Here is a 20,560-nt window from a genome sequence, read left to right on the forward strand (position 1 = left end):
CTTTCCTCCTATCTAGCAAGAACTCACGAGTTAAGATGTTTTCCCCTACAAGAGCCTCCAGAAGAAGCAACCAAGCATGGCAACAGCAGATCCAGAGACTCATACATCTTACAACAAACACAGCAAAATCAGGGAAAACAAAATTTGACGAAATTCTTCCTTCACTTCTGTACCACTTTTTAATCTTAGAATAAAAAGACCACTGCAGGAATGCTGGGGGCATACTAATGAATAAAACGGCTCAAACGCAGAACCAGACACCCATTAATACCAAAGGATGGCCTTAGTCAGAAGGCAACTCCCGAGAGCAAACAGCTTCTTCCCGGCAAACGACAAAAAAATGAACAGGTTTCTTTCAAACTAGAGGATGGTCGGGGAGGTATCTCCCCCTCTCCCCTTCCGTTACTAGCTTTGATTCCTTTCTGAATCTTGGGCCCATCAGCCAGCCTACGCTATCAATAAAGGAGGTTGACAGACGCTTTCGGAGACAGATTACTGAAACAGCCGCCAGGAACCACAGAATCAAGCGTGAAGCATCAAAGGCCCCTTCAAACTCCACAACGACCAACAAACCGAAGTCGGGATGACCACAACCACCACCGCCTGGCTCTCCATAGCCAGGGATGAAGCTCAGGCCCAGGAGACTCGTCTTTACGGGTAAGTGAAAAGGCGCGGTATCTCCTCCCCCTGGTTCCTCCTGTACCTCTCTCCTCCCCTAGGTCTCCTTCACAAGTACTAGCCGCTGCACATGTTTTCAATCCCCAAAGAAGCCCAAGCCACACACAAGATGGCAGCAACACACCTACCGAAGGAAACAACTGTGCCACCGCTCCAGCGAAGCTGGCCTCTAGACTACGAGTAACCCGATTGGCCCATCTAAAGAACGCGAGACAAGATGAGAGCACTGGCAACCAATCAGGACGTGGCGCGCTCGGGACGCTACGGCTGTGCCTGGTACCCGGCGGGAGAGGAGGTGAGGTGTGGCTGGACTGGGAAGTGTTACTACTGGGCTCCAAGTCGGGGTGCGGGTCTTGGCCGTCTGACTCCTTCCAGTTAGTGGTCATATCTCTGGGGAGCCTGGAGGGGGCAGTGGTGTGCTTCCCCCTCCCGGGCTGAGGTGATGGCTAGTCAGTGGTGAAGTACTTCCGGGCCAGAGGGCACGTGCGGCCTGAGGTCTGCGGCGCCGGCAAAGTCAGCGTCGTCAACGGAGCGGACGGAGCGCCGCCCTCAGGTGTGGCGGGCGGCGCGGAAACCGTGTGGAGTCAGTGTTGCCGACTCGGGTTCCTCGAGGGTGCCGGAAGCCGGGGATTGGGAGGATCTGGGGGCGCCGCGGGGCCCTGGACGGCGCAAGCACGGGCCGCGCGCCTGCCGGGGCAGCTTCCCTCCTCGCGCTCCCTCGGGGTCCGGGGCTGGAGGAGCCGCCCGGAGCTCGCAGCCCCTGCTCGGTTCTCTGGTGGTTCCGGAGCCGCGGGGAGGGATCCCGAAGCTGCGGAGGGCACTGCAGGAGATGGACTGCGGTGTCAGCTCGGGAAGCCGGCTTGACGCGTTAGCCACTGACGCCGCCTATAGGTAAGATCCACGAGCGCTACGGAAGTGAAGTCGTTCACCCACGATCTGGAGTTGAAATGAGGTCGTCAGAGCGCCCGGCTCGCGTTACCCACACCCCAGCAAGTGATTAACACGCGGACGCGTGTGTAGTCCCCGCTCCTTGGCGTGTGCAGCCTGCAGGGAGTTCCGTGACTGTCGGGGAGGTCGGGCGGGGAGCGGCGGCTCTGGAAGCGGGGCTGGAGGGGTCAAGACACTTTCGGAACCGAGCCGCGAGGTTTGTGTCTGCTGCGTACAGTGTGACGTTCCGTACCTTCCTCATCAGAAATCCCGTTTTCCCCACAAGACTGCTGTAGGAATTAAATACGAACACATGAGTGATTTTTACGCAGTAAATATTCACTACTGTTATGGCTAAAGGATGCAACTGAAACAAAATGGTCAAGATATCTTATCCTATTTTTTAAACCAAAAAGGAGCCGAAAATTGAAACGAAGCATACTGAATTATTTCTCTTGCAAATTGAATTGAGAAAGAAAAAACGAATTTGGAAATTCCAGTTACTCTGAAATATTAGCATTTTCTGCCTCTGTACGATGTTTGTGAATGATTTACATTTTCTTTATGCTTTGCTGTATTTTGCAAATTTTCTTCATTAAATATGTTTTACCTTTCAAATCTCAGAAAATATGAATGACGCTTACGAGAGGTTTTTGTTTTGTTTTGTTTTTTGTCTTTTTGAGACAGGGTCTTGCTATGCAGTTCAGGCTGGCCTTGTAGCGCAGGCTGGCCTTGAACTCAGAGCGTCCAGAGTGCTGGGATTACAGGCGTGCGCCACCATGCCCGGGCCGGCCTAAGGGTTTCTTTAAAGTAAAGTACTACACTAACATCCAAAAATTGTTTTTGGTTTCGCCCATTTGATGGCTGAATTCAAAATTTTTCTCTTTAAGTTTGGCATATACTTACTAACTGATAATGTATATAAATTTCTGCAATTTCTTTTAAAAACCTGTTTTTCTCTTTGGTTATCTAATTTACGTTCTTTACTTGTGTATCCTATGTAATTTTAAAAATCTGTTCAGTGTGGTTATGTCCCTTTTCTGTTGCTATTGCTTAAATATGTTAAACTTAATCTTTTTTTTTAATTTTTATTTTTACTTTTTTAGACTTAATCTCTTGCATGGCTTTCGACTTTACTTTTTGTTTTATTCTACAAATTTTTCTCATTGAATTTTTAGCCCTCTTTTTAAATCTTTACTGTATTTCTCCAAGACTAACAGCTCGATATTGAATAACAGCAGTGATGACGATTGTCCTCATCTTATTCCTGACTAATGAAAATGCTTCTAATGTTTCATTGTTTACTTAATTAATTTCAGTGTGAGGTTTCTATAGCTAGCCCATATCAAACTAAGCAAGTTGTTTTTTAGTCCTAGTTTCCTAAGTGTTGTCTCTTCTCCCAAGTGTAGTGATTAACTTCTACTGACTTGTTTTAAGTCACAGCTTTCCACCAATTCTTCTGTTAATATGGCGGTTCATATCACCAAACTTTTTGGGTATTCCTGGGATAACCCTACTTAGATACTACTGCTAGATAATTGAAATATTTTTGCATCTATAATCAGAAGTAACTTTGCCCTTGAGGTTTTTTTTCTTGTGTGCCAAGGTTATACTAATCTTGAAGAAAGAGATGATTAGCTTCTCTTTATTTTTCCTGCTCTGTAATAGTTTGTGTTTATATAAGTTTGTATAATTTTTTTTTTAAATCTGTTTTTCTTTAAGTTCTATATGTGTGTATTGTATATAATTTTAATAGAAATTACACATTCCTTTAAGTTTTGTATACAATTGGTCTTTAAAACTTAATGGAGTTGGTTGGTATACAGGGAGTGAGAGGTGAGATGTATTGACATGTCCCTCTGGTAAATCTTTATTGTTCTAATTTTTTTATATACTTAATTCATCATCTTGGGATTTTTATTTCTTGAGACTACTCAGTGGTTTGTATTTTCCTAGAAAATTGTTTAGTTTATTTAGGCATTGCTATAAAACTGTTTGAACCTTAAAATATTTAAAATGTCATATCTTTCCTTTTCTTGGTAGCGGGAATCAAACTCATGACCTCAGGGTTGCCAGGCGAGCACTTATGCCACTGAGCTACATCCCCAGCCTCATATCTTTCATTTGTTATTTTGTTGTCTTTTCCCAGTTTCTTTCCTTTTTTTTTTTTCAGTACTGAGGATTGAATCCAGGGCCCCAGGACTCCCAGCCCCTCAGATCTTGCTGCCTTGCCCTGGATAGACTTGAACTTTGGATCCTCCTGTCTCAGCTTCCCAAAGTGCTGCAATTATAGGCATGCACCCCCTCCCCTTCCCAACTTCCTAATTGAATGGTTTCTATACATTTCTAAATTGTCTAGGCTGGGTTTGAATTTGCAGTCTTCTTGCCTCAGCCTCCTAGATTACTGGGATTATGGGCATTTGCCACCATGCCCCACCACACACTGGATAATTTTCTTCATGAAGTACTTATCATATTTCTGTCTCTTTCTGGGTGGCTCTTTGAGTATCTGTAGAAGTCTTGTTTTATAGTATCAGAAGACACCTTGGCTAGAAGTAGAATCCTGGGTTCATACTTATTTTTCTTTATCATTTTGCATTTGGCATTTCTGGTAAGAAGCTTCATTACCAGTCTGATACATGTTCTTTTTAGATGATACAGGTTTTTCTTGAAGTTTGAAAGACTCTCCTTATTTTTAGTATTTTGAAGTTCATCACAGATTGTCCAGTGATATGTATTAATCCGCTTGGACTCTGAGGGCTTATGTGTTTTCCAGTTCTGAGATATTTTTGATCATGATTTGTTCATCTCTTTTATATTTCCTCTTATTTCTTTGCTCTGCATTCTTCAAGAATTACTAAACTCAATCTTCCAGGTTACCAATCTTTTAGTTATGTGGTTCTTTCTTCAGGACAGTCCATGTTTAATTGCTTATTTTTTGGAATTGTACATTTTTTACGGCTGTGGTTTCCTTCTTTATATCTTGGAGGATATCAAATATATTTATTTAAAATTCTTTTCAGGATTCTCTATTTTCCTCTTATTAAAGCGCATCAGGGGCTGGGGATTTAGCTCAGCAGCAAAGTGCCTGCCTGGCAAGCGCAAGGTCGTGAGTTCAGTTCCCGGTACCGGAGAAAAACCAAAAAAAAAAAGCTCATCAATCTGATAAGCTTGTTAGGTTTCATTTTCATATTGTACTTTCTTTAGATTTCAGGTACTCTTCGTTGTGCGTTTGTCTCCTTTGTGTGGTTTCCTGCCCATCCTTTTTTGTTATTATTATGGTTGGCATTATATTTGTAGCTTCTCATGTTCTTACTTTTCCCAGACAGACTTCACAGACTTTGTACATAGGGTGTTTTTATGTTCACTATGACCATATATATTTTAAAAGTCTTCTGATATTTTTATGGATTGGTGTGGAAATGGTAGAACTTACCACATGGTGACTTATATCATGAGATGGAGGGTTTTTATTCCTTTCTGACTTTTCTGCCACTAGATGTATATCTTAAGGAAATAATCAGATATGCATAAAAGATCTTTATTCAAGATTCATTATACTGAAAAATAATCTCAAAAATTAAAATAATCTAAATGTCCAATATAGGAGTTTATTGATATGCTCATTAATTTATTAAAATTTATTTATAAAATCTTTAGTGTGTGGATTATTGCCCAAAGTATATTATGTAGCCAGTTAGTCATATAAAAATACTAATGAAGGAAAGTGCAGAATGTTATTGGTGAAAGAGTATGAAAATTTATATACACTAAAATTCAAATTTTGTTTTGAAATTATATCCTGAAAGAATATTAATTGCTAACATTTGTTGAATTCTTTACATCTGTCAGGCACTATTCTAAATAGTTAAGTCTTATCCTCACCACAGCTTACAAGGTAGCATTATTATCCCTATTTAGAAGGTTTTTAAGTATTTATAATATAGGAATTGTTTAATTGTTGATTAATAGTATAAGTGTTAATTAACAAGTATGTTAAATATGGGTGACAGAATTATGGGTGTATATGAGCTAATTCTTAATTATTGGTAATTTTGATATTTTGCACATTTTTCTAGTTAATTTGTATTCTTTTTGTAATGATTCATGCTGTTTTAAAAGATAGAGTTGTTGTTATAACTACATCTTTTTCCATATATGTTTTGTGCTTTACAAATATGTATCATTCTTTATTGTTTTTCTTACAGAATGTCTCATGCAGTTGTGGACCAAAAGATGGAGTTGGTTTTAAAAAGATACTGTGATGTGATACAGCTATAATTACTCACTGGATGAAGATGCATAGACCAAACTTTTGTTGGGACTATTAGTCTGTCTGAAAGTTTCTTCAACCACAGTTTCTCTTTGAAAATTCAAGTATCAAAGAATATTGTAATGGCATAATGATTTATTTTGCTGAGGACTGCAGATTTTGAAGATAATTGTTGGATTCCAGTTATATTCTCATCAGAGTGATTCATATCATTCAGTCTTGATAAACTTAATTTTGAAGAATTTTATATCTATAAGCAACACCAAAAGATGGGAGAAAAAAATGGTAGGTTGAAAAACACATGTTAAATTTTATGTTTAAAATTTATAGACAAGCTATATTGTGGAATTTTCAAAGTTTTTCTTTGTAAGTGACCTTTCTGAATTAGAGGGAATAAGTTCCAGTTTTGACTGTCTTTATAATTAATTGATAATCGGTAATGTTAAATAAGAGCTTTTTTTATTTTTTAATGGTACTGGGGATTGAACCCAGGCCTTTCATACAGAGCTAGATCCTAGCCCTTTTTTATTTTGAGATAGAGTCGCACTAAATTGTCCGGGCAGGACTTACATTACAGTCCTGCCTCAGCCACTCAAGTGCCAGCACTATAGCTACGTGCCTCTGTACCTATCTTCTAATGTATGTTTTTAAAAAGCAGACTTTACTTTTTAGCAACAAATTTTTAAAGTTTTTATAGTACAAAAGTAGTTCAGAGAGTCACCATATGTCCAGCACTCAGCTTCACCTGTGACTAACATCTTACATTTAGATGGTACATTTTAAATGTACAAACCCATACTGATACATTATTAACGAACATCTATGGTTTATTAGTGCTTACATAATACTTTATTCCAGGATTCTATCCAGAATATTACATTACATTTACTTCTTACGCCTCCTTGACTCTTACTGATTCTATGGGATTTTGTATCCAGGTATTTTGTGGGATACCCCTCTATTGGAATTAGTGTGTGATTTTCTCATGACTAGACTGGGGTTGTGGGTTTTGAGGAGTAAGATCACAAAAGTAAAATGCCAGTTTCATCACATCATACTAAACTTTTATCACCTGGTTTATGTAGGTTGTGTTAACAGTTTTCTCCACTGTAAAGTTACTTCTTTTTATTTTCTCCTATTTCTTACTGTACCCTTTGGAAGTAAATTATGTGCACCCCATACTTAAGAAGTACTTCCCCTCCTTGAGAGCAGGATATCTATATGAATTATTTAGAATTCTCCTGCAAGAGAGATTTGTCTCTCTTCAGTTATCTGTTCATTTATATATTTGTGTCAGTAGATATATTTACATCAGTGGATATGTGTTTTATACTTTGCATTACAATCCAATACTACTTTCCTGATTTTGTTGCTTAAATTGCCCCCGGCTTGGCCATTGGGAGCTATTTAAGGTGGCTTTTGTGTCCCTTTGACACACTCCCATCAGTATGAGTTTTGAGGAGTAAGGTTACAGAGGTAAAGTGCCATTTCATCGCATCACATCAAGGGTACACGCTTGGTAATGTAGGTATACATCAGTGTAGGTTTTTCTTACTTGTTTTTTATTTTCTAACTGTTTTCTAATACTAGAAGATACTCAAGGCTCATGTTGTGTTTCTTATACCAGTTTTTGAATCAACCATTTCTTGAATAAGCTCTGGTTCCTTTTATTAGAAACCAAGATCTGGGCAACAGGGTCTTAATGGGTCTCTTGCTTATAGACCCTCTCACCTGACAGAGCAGGGAAGTATTTGTTTGTAACTTGTATAAATGGACATACTTATAAATATTTGTAAGTGTGACAATCCATATCAAACTCAGTTGGAATTTATATGATGTTTCCAACTCTAGTCCATTGCTACATGGATCATTTTAGTCTCCTTTCCTTGCTTATCTGTAAACTCCCACTCCAATAGTGAGAAACTTGGTTCTCACTACCTGTCATCCATTTACTTAATTGTTCAAATCTAATCTACATATAGCATCTTCAGAATTATCCTTTCCCAAGTCAGCACCTTTTCCTCCCTTTAGTGAGGTCATTTATACATTTGTAATAGTTACATTCTCTTTATAGACTGCATTCCTTACTGACTTCTTAAATTGTTTTTTAAAAATTTATGTACCTTAAGGTTCATTCTTTATTCTTTAAAGTTATATGGGTTTTGACAAATGTATAACATTACAGTATTATACAGAATCGTTTCACTGCCATAGAGTATACTTGTAATACACAGGTTACTGTACAGATCATCACACTGATTTCACTGGAATGATCTAGGCCAGTGGTTCTCAAACTTTTCTTGGTCTTGGTCTTTTTTTGGAGTGGGTACTGGGAATCGAACTCATGACCTGAGGCTTGCCAGACAAGCGCTTATGCTGCTGAGCTACAGCCCTGGCAAGTCTTGGAATTTTATACTCTTTAGAGTATTGAAAACACTAGAGAATTTTTGTTTATGTAATGTCTGTTGATACTTAACTATTTTAGAAGTTGAAACTAAAAAGTTTCAGATACAGTAATTGGCCCATTTTTTAAAAAAGAACAAATCCAACATGTTAAAGTAGGAAAAATAACTTTTCAAATAAGGACAGTATTGTTTTATATCATTACAAGTATCTTAAAACCTGGCTTAGTAGCAGAGAAATTCTCATGTTTGCTTTTTCATTCAAACTACTGGGTTATGTTGCCTTGGTTGAAATACATAGACAGTGAAGTTTTACACAGGACCTTGAAAAGGAGGAAGGCATTTTAATGGCTTTTCATACAGTTGTTGATACTTTTCTATTATGTCTCCAAAACTCAACAAATATTCATTCCTTAAAAGTTAGTTGGAATGTGGAATCTGAGCTCATATCAATTTTCTTTTTTTGTTCTTTGAATCAAACTCAGGACCTTGTGCTTGCCAGGCAGGCGCTTCTACCATGGAGCTATATCCCTGGTCTCATATCAGTTTTTATGGTTACGTTAAAATCCATGGGTTTATTTTGCACTTGGACTTTTGCATATATGTGATTAACAACATCTTGTGAAGCCCACTTACAAAATAGTGGTTCGGTAAATTGTTGACAGGTTCCCTCATACAATATAAAAAAATCATATCTGTCAGTATTCTTACTCATCTCATTTAAAAGGTGGTTCATTATTTTTAGAGTAAAAATAGTTTCTAGTTTTAAAAGCTAATTTAGGGGCTGGGGATTTAGCTCAGTGGCAAAAAGCGCCTGCCTGGCAAGCGCAAGGTCGTGAGTTCGGTTCCCGGTACCGGAGAAAAACCAAAAATAAATAAATAAATAAATAAATAAAAGCTAATTTAGCTTGTTTGGTCCAATAAGTCCTTGTTCCTTGATTTTTTTTTGGTTTTGTTTTTTTTTTTTGGTTTTTCTCCGGTACCAAGAACCAAACTCACGACCTTGCACTTGCCAGGCAGGCGCTTTTGCCGCTGAGCTAAATCCCCAGCCCCTCCTTGTTCCTTGAGATGGCCGTTGTACTGTAATGACTGTACAAATGATGATAAGTTATGTTGCTTCATCTAGTACATTAAGTGAAATTAGTGGTAACAATCACTGTAACTTGGTAGTTTGGTGCTGTTGCATTGGTGCATACTAAGGCATCAGTTTTACTCTCTAGTGCTTTTGAACAGTCAGTTAATGTCTGTAAAACAGAAAAGGCAAATTTATTATTATTACTAGTAGTAATAACAGTAGTAGTAGTAGTAGTAGTGGTAGTACTTTGAGTATGTGTGTGTGGTTCTTGGCATAGAATCCAGGAACTTGCACATAGATTTTAAAATAGTTTGCCTTCTGTGTTCTCTGAAAGGATTTGGGGGCTCTCAGGGATTCATAAACCACATGTTATTGTTCGAAGGCTTAAAGATGCCTGAGAGATCCTAGACAAACACGTAAGTGTTTCTGTATACCGAGGTCATTATCAGTGCATTTGTGAGTGTTCTGTAAATTTTCATCTAATAAATTTGGATCATTATGATTGAGGAATTTGACCTTTTTACAAAGACTGTCTCAAGTGAGATTGGGGGACATATAGTATAAGTATATAATTTACAGAGCTGTTATACTTCTTGCCATATAGTTATGTTTTATAGTAAATAGTCATATTTAGCTAAGTAAGGCAAGTTTGGTATCAGATGGTATTCTTTAGTTGTGGAGGCAGTATCGGCAGTACTGGTCTATGAGTCAGTTTTTCAGTACCTGCTCCTTTATTCCTTATCTTCTGGTGATATTTTATATATATAATTTTAGTTTGTAATGCTGTGCATGCATGTAGTATACAAATAAGATCAGGAACAAAAAACTAAAATTCTTTGTGTGTATTGGGGGCCTGAGAATCAAACCTAGGGCCTCTCCTACAAGGTTTGCTTCTGAGCTATACCCCTTGCCCAACACACTAAGATTCTTTACATTGTAATAATAATCTCTACAGGCTACAGCAGATGATGAAAGTCTCTGTCCATCTGTCCTCCCTCCCTCCCTCTGTCTCTTCTTCTGTCTCTGTCTCCCTTCTTCCTTCCCTCCTTCCCTCCCTCCTTCCTTTCCTTCCTTCCTTCCTTCCTTCCTTCCTTCCTTCCTTCCTTCCTTCTTTCCTTCCTTCCTTCCAACAGTAGTAGAGATTGAACCCAGGGCTTTCACACTGAACTACATTCTTGGCCCTTTTTTATTTTGCCAAGTCCCTAAATTACACAGACTGGGTTCACACTTGTGATCCTTCTGCCCCAGTCTCCCATAGTACTGAGATGAAAAGTGATATCTTGTCACCCACCAACAAGTTCTCTTTTCTTGAACAAATGTGAAACCTAGCAGTCTGAAATAGTATTGATTTTACAAGAAACAGGATGCTTGGTTATATTCATTTATTGTAAAAACAGATAGTTTTGATATTTTGCTTTGTTAACTTCGCTTTCTTAATTGTTGTTGTCAGGAGGTTGGTGTTGGAACCCAAGGCCTATGCATGCTCAACAGGCACTCTACCACCAAGCTATGGCCTCTCTCTTTTTTAAAAAGTTATATTGCCGTTGTTCTTTTATTAATTGATTTTCTAAGACTAAGCAGTTTTGTTGTATCTGTTTTTCCTTTTTTTGTGACAGTCTCCATATGCAATTCAGGCTGGCCTTGAACTCACTATGTAGCCCAGGCTGACCTCAATCTTGGAGTCATCCTTCTGCCTCAGCCTCCTCAGCGCTGGATTGCAGATACACACCACCAAACCCAGTTTGTTGTATTTTTTGTCATGATAAGTTAGTAATATGGTAGTAGTATGGGCATTCTAAGATGGTTTTAAACATTGCCGTGTTTTAGTATCACTACTGTTTTTCTCCAGGCAGGACAGTGTTGAATGAGCCTGAAATTTTTGTTTTGTGTGTATGGTGCTGGGGATGGATCCCAGGGACTCATACCACTGACCTATACCCCAGCTCAACTAGTTAATTTTTAATTAACATAAAAATTGTTTGTATTTCACCTGGGTATGCTGGCACATACCTATCATCCCAGCATTTGGAAGGCTGAGGCAGGAGGATTGTTGCAAGTTCAAGGCCAGCCTGGACTGCATAGTGAGTTCAAGGCCAGTCTGAACTACACAGTGAGATCTTGTTTCTGAAAAAAAATGTATTTATACTGTATGCTGTAATGTTTATTACATGTATATATTTGTAGTGAAAACATTCAGAAAATGTTCTTGTAGCTTTTTTTGAAATGTATAGTATATTACCTATAGTCACGTACTATACAGTAGAGCACCATAACTGTAAGTTAGAATATGTTCAGCAACTTTTGCTCATCCGTTCCTCCTCCCTACTCTCCCCAGCCTCTGGTAACCAGTATTCTACTGTAAGCTTCTTTGAGATCAGCATTTTTAGGGTCCACATGAATACTATCATACAGTACTGCCTTTCTGTGCCTGGCCTAGCTCACTTACTGTAATATCCTACTTACACTCATATATTGTCACAAATGATAGAATTCCTTCCTTTTTATGACTGAAGAGTATTCTGTGTGTGTGTATATACCATCTTTCCTGCCTCCTTTTCTCTTCCATGTCTCCTTCCTTCCTTCCCCACTTGAATTCTTATCTGTCCCTTTCATTTTGTACCTCACTGAATAGCACTACTGGCTGTGTGGTTCTCTGAGATAGAAAGATGGAACTCACTCTTAGCTTCTTCTGCCACCATCTGAATGTGTTGTTTTGTTTTTGCCTGAGGTGCTGGCATTTGAACCTAGGGCTTTTGCACTGAGCTACATCCCCAGCCCCATTATTACTGTTACTATATTTGAGGCAGTCTCACTAAGTTGCCCACGTGGGGCTCAAACTTGTGAACCTCTTGTCACAGCCTCTAAAAGTGCTAGGGTTACAGGCTTGTGCCAGAACTTCTGGCACAGTGATCTTTCTAGGAAACATATCTAATCACATCATAAGATACTTGCACTTCTTGAGTAGTCTTCCATATAAATGTAAAGTTGCTTAGCATTATGCATAAAAGTCATCCTGTCACAGCTGTGTCTACCCCTTACACACCACTTGTCATCCATTCCGCCCTCTCATGTTGCATTTGTTTCAAATCTTGAAACTGTCTGAGCTATGCTGTCAGGAATTAAAAGTAGGCTTTATCTCTTGTAGTACACATCAGGCTACAGTGTTAACAGGGAAACAGCACCTCTCCTGAGGCTACTTGGTGGCACAACCCTAATTAGGTGGAGAATCCCTTGGGAAAGATGACTTTCCCTAGCACTTTTAGAGTGAATTAGGACTCTAACAACCAGGCCTCTTAGGAATATTCTGCCTCTATTGCAGGGTTGGAGGTTTATCAGGGTTTAATGTTTATCAAGGAAAATATGAGAGAGAAAGAGACAGACCACCAAAAAAATATATACACACTTTAACAGTTCACTGTACTAATAAATATCTTGGAAGCTAATGGCTACCGCTTTGAGTACCTATTGTAACTGTAGAGGCCAAAGGTAACTTAATCTCATGATGCCTCAATAAATTTAGTGTTAAAATATTTATTCAAGCTTTTCTTTCCCTGATGTATACATTTTTTGGTGTACTCTGTATATATGTATGTATATGATATATACATATAATATATGACAACTATATAGTTATATATATTTAGGTTTTTTTTCTCATTAATCTACTAACTGCTACTCAACTGACCTTCCTAGGCAAGCACTTTATCACTTTATCATCCCCAACCCTCTCAAGTGACCTTGACCTATACAATTATTATATCTCTTTTTTGCTTAAAGCTCTATTAATTTGAAATAATTGTATATATTTTAACATTTTATAAGTTGTACTTAGCACGTTATGTATTTTTGTTAGATTTAAACTTGGGATGTGAGTTCAAGTTTTGCTAATTTTAATTTTTAGTTGCCTTTCTCATTTATTTTCAACTTGAAAGGATTAATTCTCTGAGAGCATTTGTATTAATATGTTAGCTGTGCATGGTGTTGCTTGCAAAAAGATTTATCTTGATGGACATTAGAAATGTTGGCTCCTTTATATAAAAACTAAACACTATTTGGTTTCATATAATTAAAGTTTGTATAAGAGTTTTTTTAGAAGCAGTGTTGGCAGGCATGGTGGCACATACCGGTACCAGTGAACCCAGGCAGTCACGAGGCAGAGGCAGGAGAATCACAGATTCAAGGACAGTCTGGGAAACTCAGCAAGACTGTCTCAAAAAAGTTGAAAAAAGGGCTGAGGATATACCTCAGTAGAACACCCCAAGGTTGAATCCCCAGGACTCAAAAAAGAAAGCAGTACTTTTGGATATTTAGTTATATCAGTAGTCTTTGAGACACTTCATTCTGAAACTGTCTACTTCTATATTTACCATAGGTTATATCTCTGAAACTTTAAAAACTATGCATATGCCTCAGTACCACCCTGTATTAAAGTAACTCCTTCGTAGTGTCATTGAAGTCATATGGGTGTGTGTATGTTGTTTTGTTTTTGTGATACTGGGGATGGAACTCAGGCTCTTGTGTATGGGAGCCAAACATTCTACCACTGAACTACATCCACAGACCATAATACATTTTTTAAGATAAGAGAAATAGAGGAGAAAAAAAAAAGAGAAAAATAGAGGAGATACTTCAGTCATATTCTTTGTAGTTTCTTAAAAGGAAACATGACTAAAATCTTTTTTCTTCAAGGGAAGTGACAAATTGAATATTGATTTTACTGAAAATTAAGTAGATCTTTCTGAATACGTGCCTTGGGGAAATTAGTCTGTTTCTGTTAAACTCTTAGACCATTTTTTTTTATTATAGGTGATGCAAAAAGTTTCTGGATGGAGTTAGAAGATGATGGAAAGGTGGACTTCATATTTGAAAAAGTACAAAATGTGCTACAGTCACTGAAACAAAAGATCAAAGATGGATCTGCCACAAATAAAGGTATAAAGGAATAAAAACACTTTTCAATAAGCTTAATCTTGAATATGGCTATAGAGTACTATAATTTTAACAGCATTGTTTTAAAAGTCAAATAATTGCTTCATTTTCTGAAAACCTAATCTCTTTGCTGTTTTTTTGCTCTATTTCTATGAAAACTTACTTTTACCAAATCCATGGATATCTTTTTTTAAATTTTTTGTTTCTTCCTCCCTCCTCCTCCCTTCATCCTCAGCCCAGAGCCTGGTCTCCAGACAGGTGCTAGCCTGGGCACCAGGGACCAGACGTGTTGCCTGGCTGGTCAGTAATATTTGACCCTGACCCAGAACTCAGGGGTACCACCTTGTCCACAGCAGTGGCCCAGGGTGTCTGTTGGCTGCATTTCAAGGCTGGTTGCATTTTGGTTCCTTTTACTCCCTCTTCCGAAGCCCACCACTGCCACCAACATGCATTAGGGCTCAGGAGGGAGAAGGGCTGGGCCCATGGAAATCTTGTAAAAGTGGATGAATCTGATTATTTGTGAGTAATAGCTAGTGATTTTCTTCTTTTTCTGTCAGCCTACTTTTTTCTTTTAACACCTTTGTCTTTTTTACGGGGGAAGATGAGGATGTTGCCAAAACAGTATCTGCTCATTGTATAATATTTGACATATATAAAAAATATTAACAAAATTATGTATTACCTCATGACTGAGACAACTTCTTTACTTGCTTTCATTTCTTTTTTATTTTTATTTTTTTAACAGAATACATCCAAGCAATGATTCTAGTGAATGATGCAACTCTAAGCAAAAATTCAACATTGAAAAAGCGTATGTACATTTCTTACCCCAGTCCTAAAATATTCTCTTATATTTCCTTGCCCCAAAGCAAGCCATCCTTCATATATCCCATTAATTAATTATAATTTGAAACAAAATGTAAGCTCCACATTGCTAAGCTATGTCAGTTTCCTCTGTTAAATGAAAAATCTTACCCATCTGGAGATTGGGAATGCACGTGTCTTCTTCATATAAAGAATGCAAATTGAATTCTACCACTAAAAAAACCCCTGCTTTCTGTGAAGAACACTACTGGAAAGGTATATTCTGTGTAGTGATGTTGATGGCTTATTTTTTATTTTTTTAGACCATTGGTCTTTCAAGCTCTAAAACTAAATTTAGAAGGTTCAGAGATGACACACTAAAAAACTCTTTCTCTGTTCATAACACTTCTGACACCATACCAAGCAATTCTCCGATTTTCTGTGGATACCTTCATGTTCTACAATTTAGTCTGATTGTGACATTTAACTACTCAGTGCTGACTGCACAAGTTAAGGGCTGAGTCCCCTAAGGCTCATCTTCTGCTTCTGATGCCAGTCACAAACGCTGGGCTTCTGCTACTTCTCAGTGGGCTCCAAATCAGGGGTTCCCACAACACCCTTCTCAGGTTCAGTAATTTTACAGAATGGCTCAAAGAACTCAGGCTCAAAACTTCACCTACTATTAGCAGTTTGTGGAAAGGGTATAAATAAACAGCCAGATGAAAAGTAACGAAGGGCAGAGTCTGAAGGCCTGTAGGTGAAGGAGCTTCTCTACTTGTTGCTTTTCCAGTGTGTGTCACCCTCCCAGCATATGGATGCTTTCACTCAGCTAAAAGTGCTCTGAATCCCATAGTTTAGGATTTTTTTTGAGGTCTCATTACATAGTCGCAAATGACTGAATCATTGAATCAGTTGCCTGCCCCTGTCCTCTTCCTGGAGATGAGGGACAGAAGTGGTGAGGGCTAAAAGTTCCACTCCTGTGATTGTGCTTTGGTCTTTCCAATGATGAGCCACCATCCCAAGGACCGTGTCACCAGTTACTGCATTACTGTACTAAAGACAGACACCACTCTGGAGATTCCAAGGGTCTTAGGAGCTCTTGGCTCAGGAACTAGGAAGTAAGACCAAATACTATAGTAGTAGATGCTCCTCATCACTTAGGAAAGTACAGTGTTTTAGGTACTGTGCTTGAAACTGGGGCAGGGCAGACATACTTGTTATTATTTTTAATAAGACTGGAAAATTTGAAGTTATTTTATCAGAATCAAAATTCCATAAATCTTAGTCTATCACAGATTTGCTCCTATTGAGACAGTACAGATTTTAATTAATACAGTTGGATATTGGCAAAAGATTTTAGTTTTTATTTTACTGCCATAATTTGGAGCCTTACAGCTTTTAAGTCTCTGCAATATAGTCTAGCATCATCAGTCTATTTTAAAGAAACATTTTGTTCGTTAAAAGTTTTCTCGATTTCAGTAAATATAATTTCAGAAGAATATGTTCTTGAAAAAAAATATCCTCCCTTTTACAGTATCCTTCAGTAAAATCTGGAATTGTGTGGGGTGAAATCTGTATCTCAGTGGCTAGCATTGGGGGCCTGTGAATTAAACTGACAAGAGACAAATTAACAGGGAAAAGGCATACACGTTAATTCACTTTTCACTTTATGTGCACAGGAGAATCGTAAAATAGTGAATACCCAAAGCACTGCTGAGATTTGAGAGGTTACTTATTACACCCTCCTAATAGCTGAAAAGTAGGAGCAAAGGCACTTGTAGAAGAACAAATGACTTTTAGAAGAGGGGGCTTGGGAAAAAGAGGCAGTTAGGATAGTACAGATGACTTTGGAAAGCTGACTGGGTCCTGAAGGGAATAGACGGGAGGAGTGATAGTTTGTGACAGTGCCTGGATATGGTGCCAACTTCTTGGCTTACCTGTGATAAGTCAGTTTTTCCTATTTGAAACTCCTAGAGGAAGAGATTTATAACAGTTAGGTTTGAGATTTTTGTATGTTTAGTGTTTTGCATTTTGTTTCTAAGGACCTGCTTTTAGGTAGTTTAGAAGAGTTTGGAGGAAGTCTTTTTCCTGCATTTGTTGAGTGTTAATATATGTGAGCTCAGAATAATGCTTGTGCTACTGTGACACATCTGGGCCCCTTCAGAATGAACACACGTTTAAGGGATTATACAGGTTTCCCCAGACAGACTTTTAAATGCAGGCAGTGGTAACAAGGAACTAATTGTAAGCAACACTTTGCTTTGTGAAACAACTTATTTACCACTAAAATTGTATGTGCTGCCCAAGTGAGCATATTTACCACTAAAAGTAAATTGGGTTTTTGTTTTGGGACTCTTAAAGTAATTTCATTAATAGAAATGCTAAATATTATGATTTTGTTTTCATATAGTTTGTTCATCTGAAATTAACTTATCAAAAGAATAATTGCCAGTTTTTAAGTAATTAGTAATTGACATTGTGTTAGCAAGTACAAAGATTAAAAACGTGTAATAAACTTTCACACTAGCTTTTTTTTTTTTTTTTTTTTGGCCTTTTTGAGACAGGGTCTCACTCTGCAGTTCAGGCTGGCCTTGAGCTCACTTTGTAGCCCAGGCTGGTCTCGAACTCACAGCGATCCTCCTGCCTCAGCCTCCTGAGTGCTGGGATTATAGGCATGCGCCACCGCGCCCGGCAGCATTTATTTTTAAAAGAATACTAAAACTGAGGAAAAAGCCGGGCGTGGTGGCGCATTGCCTGTAATCCCAGCACTGTGAAGGCTGAGGTAGGAGGATCACTGAGTTCAAGGCCAGCCTGAACTGCACAGTTAAACCCTGTATCGAAAAGACAAAAAAAAAAAAAAAACCTGAAGAAAAAAAGGGACTTGGTGTGAGGTCAAAGCAAGCCCTCTGGGAACCAGCCTGCACTCCCCAGACTCTCATCAAACCACTGATTACCTTTATTTACCTCACTTAGTTATAACTGTAAATACTTGCTGTGTCCCCATACAAGGTTGGATACTTTTTTCTTGGTAGGAATTATTTCTCCTTCCTGTTGTATAATTTTAAATATTCATTTTTTTCCATAAATCCTATTTCCAACTCTATTTGTTTTGTGCATATTTGCTAATATAAATTTTCTATGACTTTGGCAAAGAAATTACCTGAGAAAAAGTCAGGAATTCTTAGTTACATAATTTCTTGTAATTATTACAGTTTTCTTCAACCATAAGATTTTAAACCTTCTTTATCTAGGTAATTAAGGGGGAATAGTTGCTTTTCAATGAGCCAGTAGTCTTGGGTTATAATTTCAAATATTCTTCATTAAACTTTTATTGCTGTTGTTTTTAGTAAAACTAAAGCACTTTGCTTGACCAGATTTTAGTGAGGCTTCTGAACTTCCTCCTGGGTCCATCGAAGTACCTCCTTGAAAAATCCAATTTTAGCAAGAACCCCTTCACACTCAATATTTGATAAATATCTGATCGGGTTCCTTATCCCCCGCCTCACCCCATCTTCCTGGTGATTGTCTGAGTGTTCTCTACAACAGCAATCCTGTTAGGTTGGTTAGCTAGATTCCCCTTCATCCTTTATATTTCCTCCTAGCCATTTTTCATCCATTAACCACCAACCTGCTCTTTGACTATGAATTGCCACTTGCTCATGCTGTTTCAATTTGAGTCCAGTCTCTCTCCCTTACTGGAATATCTCTGTACCTATGAAAGTAGAACTGAATGAAGTCTGCTTTATATGTTTCAATAAGTAGCATTGAAAAAAACATTTTTTTAACAGCAATATAGCCGGATGTGGTGATGCACTCCTGTAATCCCAGCACTCAGAAGGCTGAGGCAAGAGGATCGTTGTGAGTTTGAGGCTAGCTTGGGCTACATAGTGAGTTCAAGGCCAGTCTGAACCACATAGTGAGACCCTGTCTCAAAAAGTCAAACAAACAAACAAAAAAAGCCATATAATAAGGCAGGATAAGAATCACTTCTTTCCTTGAAACCCATTTGTACACATTAAAAGAAGTTTTAAGTCAAACAGAATATTCCTATAAGCCATAATTTTTTCTTTAAGTACACCAGTTTATTTCTATGTTATAGATATGTTAGAGGGTAAGAATATTTGAAGTACAGTATAAAAACAAGAAAAAAGTAGAATGCAAGCCTAGCATGGGCAAGACCCTTGGTTTGATACCAGGTCCTGTAAAAAAGAACAAAGAGAAGAGGGGAATAATGGAAGGGTTGTGTAAAAGATAATATAAGGAAATAAGACATGAAAAATAGATGAAAAGAACTAACCAGACACCTCAGATTCCTCCTTCAAAAATGGATGGTTATAGAACAAAGAGCAAACAAAAGATACACTCGTTATTTTCTGACCTTGTATAAGGCTTGAAAAACTACGATACTTTTCTGCAGAATATAAGCAGAAAGAGGGATACCTGATGTTCACCTTAAGGTTGGTTAAAATTTAGATAACATTCAGACCAAACTATAGGTTTCCTAGTGACAGTCTCTTATATGCATTTCAATTTATCCTAGTCATTATTAATGTTTTTGAAAATACTGTCACCTAATCTTCTGGCTGTACACTGAAATCTTAATATGTTTGCAAATTTTAGGATTTCCTGTAGGCAGAATTTCTAGAAGATAGTATTTAGATATTTTAGTGAATGGTGCTTAACTTGGTACATTTGTTACTCACAGTTGTATTTTTTTCCATGTAGATCATATATGTGTGACTCACAATGAACAGGAAAACAAGTTAAATGCATTTCCTTCTACATCATATGAAGACTTCTTTCCAAAAGACCGTACATTTCTGTATGTATATACATATTTATGTTAATGCTTTTGCTCTGAAGAGATTTAATCTTTCAAAATCATTTGACATTAGATAAAATGTAAATTTTTTTTTCCCATTAAAGCTTTACCACTTATAAAGTTTAGTATTTTATATAGGATAAAGGTTCATGAGTCCCTTAATAGATTATTTATTTAATATCCCTAGGTAAGTAAGACATTTTATAATACAGTGGTACCTCAGTTTACAAACTTAATTTGTTTTACAATATGGGGGAAGATGGGTGCATTTATATTTGTGTGGGCAGGGTGCCAGGGTCATGTTTGTCACTCTATGCAGAGTTTGCGAATTGAAGCAAAATAAATACTTGTTTCTGAACCAATTTGTTTGTAAACATAAGCGTTAGTGATTCGAGGTATTTCCTGACTTCCCTTTCATCATTTACCTCTAATTTCATTAAACATTCCTTAGCATAAAGGAGAATTGTATAACAACAACTCTGACCTTCTGACACTTTATTTTTAGTAAGTAATACGTGCACCAAAACATTCAACTACTAATTAAAGGAAAATTGCTTGAAAGTCTTTTCTGCCAAAGCAGATAGTTCTGAAAAACACAATAGCATCTTTAGAATTAATGTTATGTTGTTCCTTTAATTTTATTTGTCCTT

The 20,560-nt window shown here is 37.8% G+C and overlaps 2 protein-coding genes across 7 annotated transcripts in view; one reads left to right on the forward strand and one right to left on the reverse strand.

The window, feature by feature from the left end:
* The window catches only part of Cab39l (calcium binding protein 39-like), a 118,144-nt gene extending 117,251 nt beyond the window's left edge, over positions 1–893 (reverse strand). For both annotated transcript variants that reach the window (XM_005387584.2, XM_005387583.2), the window contains exon 1: positions 807–893. The gene's annotated coding sequence lies outside the window, so the exon portion shown is untranslated. The remainder of the gene's footprint in view (positions 1–806) is intronic.
* The window catches only part of Setdb2 (SET domain, bifurcated 2), a 43,243-nt gene continuing 23,567 nt past the window's right edge, over positions 885–20,560 (forward strand). For 2 of the 5 annotated variants that reach the window (XM_005387590.2, XM_005387592.2), the window contains exons 1-5: positions 980–1,569; positions 5,814–6,163; positions 14,162–14,287; positions 15,030–15,095; positions 19,814–19,910. In XM_005387590.2, the coding sequence (XP_005387647.1) occupies positions 6,148–6,163; positions 14,162–14,287; positions 15,030–15,095; positions 19,814–19,910 (305 nt within the window). In that variant the 5' untranslated portion in view covers positions 980–1,569; positions 5,814–6,147. The other 3 variants (XM_013515747.1, XM_013515748.1, XM_005387591.2) reach the window with 3 other exon arrangements.

This window comes from Chinchilla lanigera, unplaced genomic scaffold, assembly GCF_000276665.1.
Source record: "Chinchilla lanigera isolate Chin_1 unplaced genomic scaffold, ChiLan1.0 scaffold00030, whole genome shotgun sequence".
Taxonomy (NCBI): domain Eukaryota; kingdom Metazoa; phylum Chordata; class Mammalia; order Rodentia; family Chinchillidae; genus Chinchilla; species Chinchilla lanigera.